This window comes from Amphiprion ocellaris, chromosome 12 (assembly GCF_022539595.1).
Source record: "Amphiprion ocellaris isolate individual 3 ecotype Okinawa chromosome 12, ASM2253959v1, whole genome shotgun sequence".
Taxonomy (NCBI): domain Eukaryota; kingdom Metazoa; phylum Chordata; class Actinopteri; family Pomacentridae; genus Amphiprion; species Amphiprion ocellaris.
This window is the reverse complement of record NC_072777.1, coordinates 7,359,210-7,370,411: the sequence shown is the minus strand read 5'-3', so window position 1 is coordinate 7,370,411 and position 11,202 is coordinate 7,359,210. Positions and strand designations below refer to the sequence as shown.

Below are 11,202 nucleotides of genomic sequence, written 5' to 3'. Positions count from 1 at the left end.
TGAAAAGAAGTGGCCTCATTTTAAACAGTGAAACCATACTAATAAAATGTAATGACCAACCAGTGAGTAATACTGGATTCTGCAAAAACATAAACAACTGGATGCAGAGAACTGTACAAAGAAATTCTCTACAGACTTTTTTTCATCTAAATCTAAATCTTATCTTCACACAATTAATGTATTAACTTATATATGTGTGTATGCATGTATTTATTGATTTATTTAGTACAGTCTTCCCCACTCATGTCTGTAATTTTCTAAATGTGTTTGTTTCTTTGGACGTGGTGGAGTTCTGGGTGTAGACATTTTTAAACGCGTGGGAGCAGCAGCATCTGTAACCAAGAAACCAGAGACAGAACCATAGGACCGGGCAGGACTGGACACACAGAGACGTCTATCAGCTGGACCTCACATCGGGTCCTCACTACATAGTTCCTATGGAGATGAAATTGGCTGCCCTTAATATTTCCTGTGTTTTGGTTTGTTCATTGCACAGTTCTGATGAGTGTGTGACAGACGTGTATGCAACATTTATGAAAACACGGATCAACAATTAATTGTCAAATAAAGGACGATTCCATATTTTAAGGGACTGGTTGCAACTCTAACTCTCACAGCCATTCCATCTTAAAAAGAACCGCATTTCTTTTTTGCTTTGGCTTGGTGAGGGGATGTGCCACTGCCAGTTCGTTTTGCCATTATTATAAAGGGTCAACATAAGCAGCACTCAGCATCATTAGCGGCCTTCACTCCACATCAGCCACACCGCTCTGCTAGCTAGAACAATGGTGGCTGCACAGAAGGACGCCTGTAAATGACGTTGATTAGCTGCAAAAATACGGATGTGAATCACATCATTGGCTGCAGCAGCCAGTCACCGATCACTCACTGACTCACACTGAAAAATAGCACAGGATGAATTATGTGTTTATTTTATTTTCAATTCAGGCTGGATTTTTTTTGTGCGCAGCGCAGATTTTCTGTGCGCGGAGACCGTGTCAGCAGTGCGCAGCTTAGAGGGAAAAGTGGTCACATCTGAAGAACTACATTGAAACTGTCGGAGGTCTCCAGCTTTCTGTGTGGTCTCCATGGAAACCAGACTCCAACCAGCTGAGCAGATCAGCCAATGACAGACGGGGGGCTGCGCAGTCGTATTTCCATGCGGCCTGTATAAGAAGAGCCTCTCTCTGCTCTGAGCTTCAATCGTTACTACAGTGACGGAGAAAGATGCCAGAACCAGCAAAGTCCGCCCCGAAGAAGGGCTCCAAGAAAGCGGTGACGAAGAGCGCCGGAAAGGGCGGCAAGAAGAGGAAGAGGAGCAGGAAAGAGAGCTACGCTATCTACGTGTACAAGGTGCTGAAGCAGGTCCATCCCGATACCGGCATCTCGTCCAAGGCCATGGGCATCATGAACTCGTTCGTCAGCGACATCTTCGAGCGGATCGCCGGCGAGGCCTCCCGCCTGGCTCACTACAACAAGCGCTCCACCATCACCTCCAGGGAGATCCAGACTGCCGTCAGACTGCTGCTGCCCGGTGAGCTGGCCAAGCACGCCGTGTCTGAGGGAACCAAGGCCGTCACCAAGTACACCAGCTCCAAGTAAACACCTTCATCATCCACAACACACAACGGCTCTTTTAAGAGCCACACACTTGATCTGCAGAGCTCTAGATTCTCTTTCAGCTGTGTCCACACTGTCATCTGTAGGACCAAATTTGAAACAATTTCTTATTCTACTAGCATAAAGCGTTTTACACAAAACGCAACAAGCCGTTATAAGCACACAGGATTTCACTACACACCGCACTAAAGCTCCCTTATACAGCAAAACTTTAGACACTACATTTCAATATTCACGTTTTTCCAAAACTATTTTCCTCAGTGCTTAAATACAGTTCTTCAATACAATTCCTTCTTTATCGTTGTCTTTATCTTGTTTTCTATGAGCCAAGAAGCTTTCCATAGTGTTATTTTTTTAGGAAAATAAAGGAATTAAGTCATTGAACTAATAAAATAAAACATTTAAACTTCAGTATAAAATTAGACGAGTTTAAATCAGGATTTATGAAAGATGGCGGCTGCTGTGGAGGCGGGGTTTATTTCAAACGTCACATTCATTTCATCCAATACACGCTCTGATACCCCACATGCGGCACCGCTCTGGACCAATCAGAGCTGCCGTTGCTCCGCCGCTCTCCATATAAGCTCGCTGTTGCCGCTCAGTCTCCACTTGTGTTTTACTGTTGGACCAGTGAAGACAGAGGAAGCAGAATGGCCAGAACCAAGCAGACCGCCCGGAAATCCACCGGAGGAAAAGCTCCCAGGAAGCAGCTGGCTACCAAGGCTGCCCGCAAGAGCGCCCCGGCCACCGGCGGTGTGAAGAAGCCTCACCGTTACCGTCCCGGTACCGTGGCTCTGAGAGAGATCCGTCGCTACCAGAAATCCACGGAGCTGCTGATCCGCAAGCTGCCCTTCCAGCGCCTCGTCAGAGAGATCGCTCAGGACTTCAAGACCGATCTGCGCTTTCAGAGCTCCGCTGTCATGGCTCTGCAGGAGGCCAGCGAGGCTTACCTGGTCGGTCTCTTCGAGGACACCAACCTGTGCGCCATCCACGCCAAGAGGGTCACCATCATGCCCAAAGACATCCAGCTGGCCCGCCGCATCCGTGGAGAGAGAGCTTAGACCCACAGCACTCACTTTACACCTGGCACAACGGCTCTTTTCAGAGCCACACATGTTCACCACATAACTGCATTAATCATTTATTTACTTTCAATTCATTGTGGAAAGCGGTTTGGGAAACTTGTGTCTTGCATACAGCTTTCTGAACAAAATGGAAGTGAATTGTTTACAATACATGTTATAAATATTTATGTAGAGACTTAATATTCCACAGGAGGAGCAAGTACATTGCAGTGTAGGAGTCCCCAGGCATTTTATTGCAGTGGCATCTTAGATGTAATTGTTAGTTACACTCATATGTTTCATCTCAACTTCTACTTGGACTGACATTATTAATCCCCACAGGGAAATTCTGGAAACCTGCATATACGTGTCCCTTCTTCCGTTGTTTCCTTCCCTTTAACAGCCTACTAGAAGTGAAACTGACACTCACTGTCCTCTCTTACGTCCGCAGCAAACAGCCCTCTCTGTCAGCCCGGGTCAAACCAAGGACTCTTCTCAGAGTCACACAAACTCTCAGTGAGCATATGTCTGGTTCCTATAATGTAGCAAAAATATTCTAGTACCAACATATATTTAAACTGGCTTCTTTCATTTAGGGTGGTTCAGGCATTTTAACTTTATTAATAATATTAATGTTATTATTATACAGCAACAGCTACTTTGAAAGAATTCATTTTCACTTGTACAAATATGTACTGATACTCAACCAAACTCATGTATCCACAAAATAGCAGCAGAAAGTCATCAAAGGATCAACACAGACATGTATAAAAATACATCATCTGGTGGCAAAATCTGGTTTACCTCTGACAATAAATATGTAGAATCATTCGACTTCTGTCGTAAAATATGGGGACAAACAAACACATTTGAAAATGAACTGAATCCAGCTTGACTAATGACTAATGAATTAGACTGGTGAATTCTGGACCATACCTCAAATCAAATCTGCTTCTCTGATGTCCACATGTTTTTGACAGAATCTCTCTTCTCAAAACGTGAACTATAATGGAGGTGAACAACAATGATGTCTACCGTAAACCATTTTTGACTTCAGCTTACATTAGTGCTTGTTTACAGTATGGTGATGCTTTTGAAAACATGTTGTATATTGTCCAGTTTATGTCTGCTAATTGTATATCTTTTATTTAAATATAATCAGTTTATTGTTCTTTGAAAAAAAGTTTTTGAAATTATATAACCCATTTTATAAATTAAAATCAAACTCATAATAATTAAGCACATACATGTGAAACAAAAGAGCTCAGTCCTGCTCCTTTAAAATGCTGAACATGATTATTAAAGCAACAAAACACAACAGAGGAATAATAAGATTATAAATTATACTCAATTCAGAAAAAAACAGCAGTATTGTAATAATTGAAAATATTGTGCTGTTTTTGCATAAAAACTGTCAGGAAAGTCAAACTATAAAAATTGCTATATATATGTAGTGAAGACAGGTAGTAGTAAAACGATTTTAAAATATCAGTATTACATCCTCAGTTCCAAATTACATTTCACTTCTTACATTTAATATATACAGATGGCAGAACAGAGGAATGTACAAATGTATGTAAATGTATTTCTCCCCAGTAGTAACTTGGTCTAATTATTTAATATTTTCACCTGAAGATGGAAAAAGCTTGAATATCATCAAATAAATACTCAGGGATTTATTAGTTTGCTGTGATTAAAGGTTGATGCATGAATGTTGAGCTGTACTACTGAAAATATACCTGAACTATTTTCATTCAATGCAGAAGACAAGATGTAGAAATATGCAGCATGAATCATATGAATGCATCAGGAATTTCTTGATTTAAAACTCTAATCCAGATTCTGCCTGATTCACAGTCTGATGTGGATTTAATTGTATTAATTGATTGCAGAGGTTGACTGGAAGTGCAGAGCAATTTTTCTATTTCTGTTATATTGTTGAAGTTTAGAGCTGAATGTAGTGTTTCCATGTTGTAGAGCTTTAAAATGTGAGCAGTGATGTTGAGTGGTGATGTAGTGATGAGTGAGGCAGCAGCTCTTTAGTGGAGACTGTGGTGGCTCTGAAAAGAGCCTTTGCTGATGAGTGAGTGGAGATGAAGCAGCTTCACTTCTTTGCAGCTTTCTTAGCTGCAGGCTTCTTGGCTGCACTTTTCTTGGTTGTGGGCTTCTTGGCTGCAGCTTTGGGCTTCTTAGCGGCGGGCTTCTTGGGGCTCTTCTTCGGCGTCTTCTTGACAGCTTTCTTGACTGCTGCCTTCTTCGGGGACTTCTTGACCGCTGTCTTTTTAGCTGCTGCCTTCTTGGCCACGGCAGGTTTCTTAGCTTTGGCGGCGGCGGGTTTCTTGGCTTTGATGGGAGTCTTCTTCTTGATCACCTTCTTGGCCGGTTTGGAGGCTTTGGGCTCCGTCTTGGCGAGCTTGAAGGAACTGGAGTTGTGTTCCACATCTCTGGAACGTTCTTCCTGAACACCTGAGGGCAGCAGAAATTGTGGATATTTTAAAAGTCTAAGCTGCCTTTTAGTCTGACTTTAAGTGATATTAGTTCTACTTTATTCTCTGTTTATTCTTTCATGTATTTCATTTATTTGTCTCTGTATTTTTACATTTGGTCTCTTTTTTTCTCTTCTACCGCTGATGTCTCCTCATTGCATTTATTTCTGACAGTGTTCCTTCACTCCCTGTTTTCATCCACTCCTTCATTTAGAAGGTTTATATAGGATTGGTTTTTGTGGCATTCTTTTGTTCTGTAAAGCAGTTTGTGTTCCATCCTGATTGTGCTAAAGGTTTTGTACAAATACAGTCTGACTGAATTAATTTCTATTGAACCAAACTATTTTAAATGTGCACTTCTTGTTTGGGTTTTGTGTCCAAATTTATTATTTGACTCATTTTAGTGCATGGTTTGGTACAGTTTCTAATAGATTCTCATTAAATTTCAAATTCCAGCTTCACATCATGAGACAGACGGTTGAGGTGGGAAAGACGAGTGGAAACAGCTGGTTTGTGTCTAACTTTAAGAGCAGCTTGAAGATTCAATCTGTGTTCAGTCAGAATCCAGGAAATAAGCTGCTCCACCCATTCAGATCCTGTGTGGAGGCCACTTAGTTCTTATTTGAGACCCATTTGAAAGTTCTGAAAAATATTTTGGCCATTTTTTTTGCATACATATTTGTATTTTCACTCTCAATAAAAATAAAAACAGTAACAGAGAAGCCATTTTAAGGATTTAATATCTGCAGAAACTCCCACAGCCATAAAATTGGAAAAAGGAAAACAAAATTTGAATCAGGCTTTTATAGTGTTTCCATAAAGTTCATGTTAGTGTATATATATATATATATATATATATATATATATATATATATATATATATATATATATATATATATATATATATATATATATATGGATGGATCAATATTTCTACTAAAATGCAGTCTTTGATCAGCATTTCACCAACTTTTGAGGTTCTAACATCAGTAGAATCTGATGTGTTAAAATTTGACCAGACAAGGTTCCAGTTTTTAGATATTTACACAGAATGCCAATATGAATCCCATTTTGGATCATTTTGGAGTTAGTTATTTTAGACTTTATTTTTGAGTTTTTCAGACCATTTATCAGTAATTTTGAACTATTTTGAGTCAATATAGGCAAACTTTGAGTAATTTTAAACAATTTTCAGTCATTTCAGATGAGTTTAAATTTATTTTGGATCACTGTGGACAAATTTGAGTCATTTTGGACGTGTTTCGGGATATTCTGGACTCAGACAAAAGTTGAGCTGGGGAACAGTAGTGCGTTTTTTTGGAGGGGGGGATAAAGAAGGAAAAAAGTTGAGAAAAATTAGAAAAAGAAGAGGTGAATTGAGAGCCTTTCTCAGCTTTGCTGCCATTCTGATGCACGAATGCAATTTCTTACTTGAATTTCAATAATTTAAGCAAAATATGTAATTTAGATGATGGATGATGGTGGGAAGCTGTGGATATGAAGGTTGTCAGTTTAATCCCAGCTCTTAACAAGTATATTCCAACACAAACTTTAACCAGTTGTTGTTAATCTTTGAGATATAACTAATTTTGCCATATAAAATACAAGTGGCCTATTGTAAATGTATTGCTAACCGGTCTGATCCACAGAAAAATTGCTTTTTCTTATGTGCTATTGAAAAAAAAAAAAACAGTATGAACAGTTATTGTTTTTGTACAATACTCTGACAAATAACAAGGCCAGTTGGATCAGTTATGAAATGGTTTTGAATACATACTGTTCATATCATGTCATTTTAGTCTGACTCTGCAAAAAGGTCTGTTTGATCCTTTTTATACAGATATTTATGTACAAAAACACGAAAAGCACTGCTGCAGAAATAAAGGTCAGATTTGTGACAAAATGTGCAGCTTAAGCGGGAATCACAAAAACACACAAAGAAATATAGGAGTTAATTACATACAATAGACAGTGCCTATATTAAAGCAACTTGACCAGAGCTGTATACAACAATGCAGAAGAAAAACTAAATAAAGCTTTGAAAAGTTTTGCTAGGGTCAATAGAGAAATACAAATACCACGACACAGCCACATTACAATGCTGAAACATTTAGTGCAGCTTTAGACCTGGAGGAGTCTCCACATCTTGTGCTGTTGGAGTGTGAAGAGGATCAGATGTGGCAGTTAAGTGTTTCCTTAAAGACGTTTAAAGATTAATTTAATGAAAGATCAGTGACAGCTCCTTTATGGAAACCACAGCTACATGTTGTGTCTCCAAACAGAGACGACCGTCCCCTCATCTGCATCAGAAATTTATCTAAAATACAGTCTGAGCAAATCATAAAAATGAATCCCATTTTTAGGTGAATTAGCTTTATCCCTGGTAACTGCACAATTACTACTGACTTTACCTTCAGATACAGATCATGCCACTTCTTCTGGGTGCTGCTGGTCTGTTTCCTGCCTCAGAAGCAGCAAACCTTCTCAGACTAGACAACTTCCCCTCCTCATCTCCATAGCTCTGGGCTTCTTCTGCTTGGAAGACATCTACCATGAACAGAGAAGAAATGGACCCAAATGTAGCATCCAGAGGTTCGAGCTAACACAGCAACCATTACTGATATATTATTGTCATTATTATTCACAGGTGCATCAGCTTTCATTCATATTCTGAGCTCAATTTTTACAGTGACTGTAGAATAAAGTTAGAGCAGAAAAAGCCTGTAATAACTCTAACAATAACTCTCCTCTGATTGGACGATCACACTTCCCTCTCATTCTGACCAATCAGTGAGCAGCTGTGTTCCTATATAAGACTGCGGTTTGTCACGTTGACGTTATTCTCATTTCTGCTCCCATTAAGAAGCGTTTATTCTGAAACATGTCTGGACGTGGAAAGACCGGCGGCAAAGCCAGAGCCAAGGCAAAGACCCGCTCCTCCCGGGCAGGACTTCAGTTCCCGGTGGGTCGTGTCCACAGACTGCTGAGGAAGGGCCACTATGCGGAGCGTGTGGGTGCCGGCGCTCCCGTCTATCTGGCGGCTGTGCTGGAGTACCTGACCGCTGAGATCCTGGAGCTGGCTGGAAACGCCGCCAGAGACAACAAGAAAACTCGCATCATTCCCCGTCACTTGCAGCTGGCTGTCCGCAACGACGAGGAGCTCAACAAGCTGCTGGGCGGAGTGACCATCGCTCAGGGCGGCGTGTTGCCCAACATCCAGGCTGTGCTGCTGCCCAAGAAGACCGAGAAGCCCGCTAAGTCCAAGTAAAGCAGGAGACCTGCTGATCAACACAAAGGCTCTTTTCAGAGCCAAACACTGTCTTCTGGTAAAAGGCAAACGTTCTCATACGTCTCAAACACTTCAACAGTTGGTGCAACATCCAGACCGTCATCTTATATTACACAGTTGTTGCACCAATTAAGTTACTTTAGAATGTAATGGTTTTGTAGGACACAAACCACCCTGCCCGTGTACAACAGTGTTGTTCACAGTGTGATATAGCACACAAAACAACCACAATAAAAAGAAACACCAATGAACACTACATGAATCTAGCAAATGCCATATTCGAGACTAAATCTGTAGTTATTGGAACATGTTGGTTTCGGTCATAAAAGTTTGTCTGTTTGGCTCCGCCCAGTGAAAAATGCCACAGGCTGTCCTCTCTTACGTCCGCAGTTCTTCCCAAAACAATTCCGAATCAGAACAATTAAGTTTGGACTAATTGTTTAATAGTGAGGCAAATATCATTTTCTTTTAAATTCAAATTATATTAGTACGTGTTTACAATTTGATGGTGCTGTTGAAAACATGTCAAATTTATTTCTGCTAATTTTACATTTTTCTTTCCATTTTTAATTTTTTAGTTTTTTATTCTTTCTGAAAAAGACTAAATGATAAACTAGGAGGTAACAGCACCTTGTCAGATACAGAGCTCAGTCCTGCTCCTTTAAAATGGTGAACATTATTATCAAAGGCAAAAGTAATTAACACAACATAATGGAATTACAAATTATACTTATAACAAAGAGTAGAAAAACATCAGTATTAAGATAAGATATTATGCTGTTTTGTATTTACGTTTTTTTTAAAGTTGTAAAATATATACTTAGTGAGAAGAGGGATAGTATTAAATGCATCTTTTAAAAAAATAATAAAAAACTTGATGATTGATTACATTTCAGTTCTTATTTTTAATATATTTAAAGTCTCTAGATCTATTGAACACATTAATAACAGCCAGTTGTTTCAAACAGACTGATGTGGATTTTTAAAATTTGATTTATTATTAATATCTAAGTGTTGAAGTTTAGAGCATCTTGCTGAGCTTTACAATGAGAGAAGTGATGTTGAGTGAGCTGACCAAGCACGCCGTGTCCGAGGGTACCAAGGTCGTCACCAAGTACACCAGCTCCAAGTAAACACTTTCATCATCTACACACACAACGGCTCTTTTAAGAGCCACACACTTTATCTGCAGAGCTTTACAGCGCTTTCAGCTGTGTCAAAACTGTGATCTGTAGGACCAAACTTGGAACAATTCCATATTCTGTTGAAGACATGAATTAAATCTGAATGCATTTTTTTGCTGATTGCTTTGATCGTTGTATTTTTGTGGATCATTATCATTTAAGAATTTGCAGCTCAATATTGTGACTGATTTAATACATTGCAGAAAAAAATTGCAACTGTGATTATTCTGTCATTGACATACATTTGATTAAACAATGAAATGAGTATTGCTGGAGTATTCAGAATATTACGTTCTAAGATCACCATGATATCTGATCCTGTGTTAAACAGATCAACAGATCAGTAAAATAAATACAATAAGCACCATTAAGATAAACCATCACTACGCACAAACTGACGTTTCAGGGTTTTATCAATATGACCACCAAAAAATACTTTTTCAAATGTTTGTTCCCAAAACTAACATTTCTTCTGCTGACCACAGTGAATGTTAATATCTGATTTGATGGTCCCTTTACTATTTTAAATGACATGTTAGATTCATGTTTATATATTGTATTATTGCTTTGTGTGTGCTATATGGTGACAGTGCTCTGTTTTAAACACAATTCTTATTGTATCTTCTCAGCTGCTGTAATGTGTGAATTTCCTGCTGAAGGATCCATAAAGACAGCAGCTGCTGATCCTGCTGTTGGTCAGTTGGTGGCGCTGATGGAGCAAAGAAGGTTCATTATTAAGCAGCATTGAACATCCACAGAAGAAGAAGAGGAGGACCGCTTCTGTCTTCTATCACGTCCTCAGTAGAGAGTTAAATGCCCGTGAATCCAGCAGCGGCATCATTGAGTAGAAGTCTACAGAAAAGCAGTGATGTCTGGACGAGGCAAAGGAGGGAAAGGACTCGGTAAAGGAGGCGCTAAGCGTCACCGTAAAGTTCTCCGGGATAACATCCAGGGAATCACCAAGCCCGCTATCCGCCGTCTGGCTCGCCGCGGTGGAGTCAAGCGTATCTCGGGTCTGATCTACGAGGAGACTCGCGGTGTGTTGAAGGTGTTCTTGGAGAACGTCATCCGTGATGCCGTCACCTACACCGAGCACGCCAAGAGGAAGACGGTGACCGCCATGGATGTGGTGTACGCTCTGAAGAGGCAGGGCCGCACTCTGTACGGCTTCGGAGGTTAAAGTCAGCGATGATGCAGCAAAACAAAGGTCCTTTTCAGGGCCACACATCTACAGAGAGAGCTCGGTCCTACTAAATGCAGTCTGCTGTGATTTGAGTTGGTATCTATATGGCTTTTTTTTTCTCTGCTTAATGAGGTGATATATATGTGTATATAACACGACGGTATTGTCTGTTTCCATGTTTTTGCAAGATAACCAAAGTACGCTGTTCATGTTTAGTAACCATGCATATAAAAAATAACTGCTACTCAAGAAAGTATCATGTGTGACGGCTGAGTCAAGTCTTTCTCTCTGTTTATGATCAGTCTCCCTTTTTTAATTTTTAAAAAAAAAAAATTTTTTTTTATATATATATATATATATATATATATATATATAT

The 11,202-nt window shown here is 39.7% G+C and overlaps 3 protein-coding genes across 3 annotated transcripts; all 3 read left to right on the top strand.

Annotated features, from left to right (window-relative positions):
• Positions 1-1,180: 1,180 nt before the first annotated feature.
• LOC111572018 (histone H2B) lies at positions 1,181-1,648 on the top strand. The gene has a single exon (XM_023275486.3). The coding sequence runs from the start codon at positions 1,228-1,230 to the stop codon at positions 1,600-1,602; it is 375 nt and encodes a 124-aa protein (XP_023131254.1). The 5' UTR covers positions 1,181-1,227; the 3' UTR covers positions 1,603-1,648.
• A 544-nt stretch (positions 1,649-2,192) lies between these two features.
• On the top strand, positions 2,193-10,870 carry LOC111572051 (histone H3). The gene is made up of 2 exons (XM_023275533.3): positions 2,193-2,599; positions 10,502-10,870. The coding sequence occupies exons 1-2, from the start codon at positions 2,271-2,273 to the stop codon at positions 10,821-10,823; spliced, it is 651 nt and encodes a 216-aa protein (XP_023131301.2). The 5' UTR covers positions 2,193-2,270; the 3' UTR covers positions 10,824-10,870.
• Positions 7,849-8,982, top strand: LOC111572004 (histone H2A-like). The gene has a single exon (XM_055015700.1). It carries the CDS (start codon positions 8,052-8,054, stop codon positions 8,436-8,438), a length of 387 nt encoding a protein of 128 aa, XP_054871675.1. The 5' UTR covers positions 7,849-8,051; the 3' UTR covers positions 8,439-8,982.
• Positions 10,871-11,202: the final 332 nt, after the last annotated feature.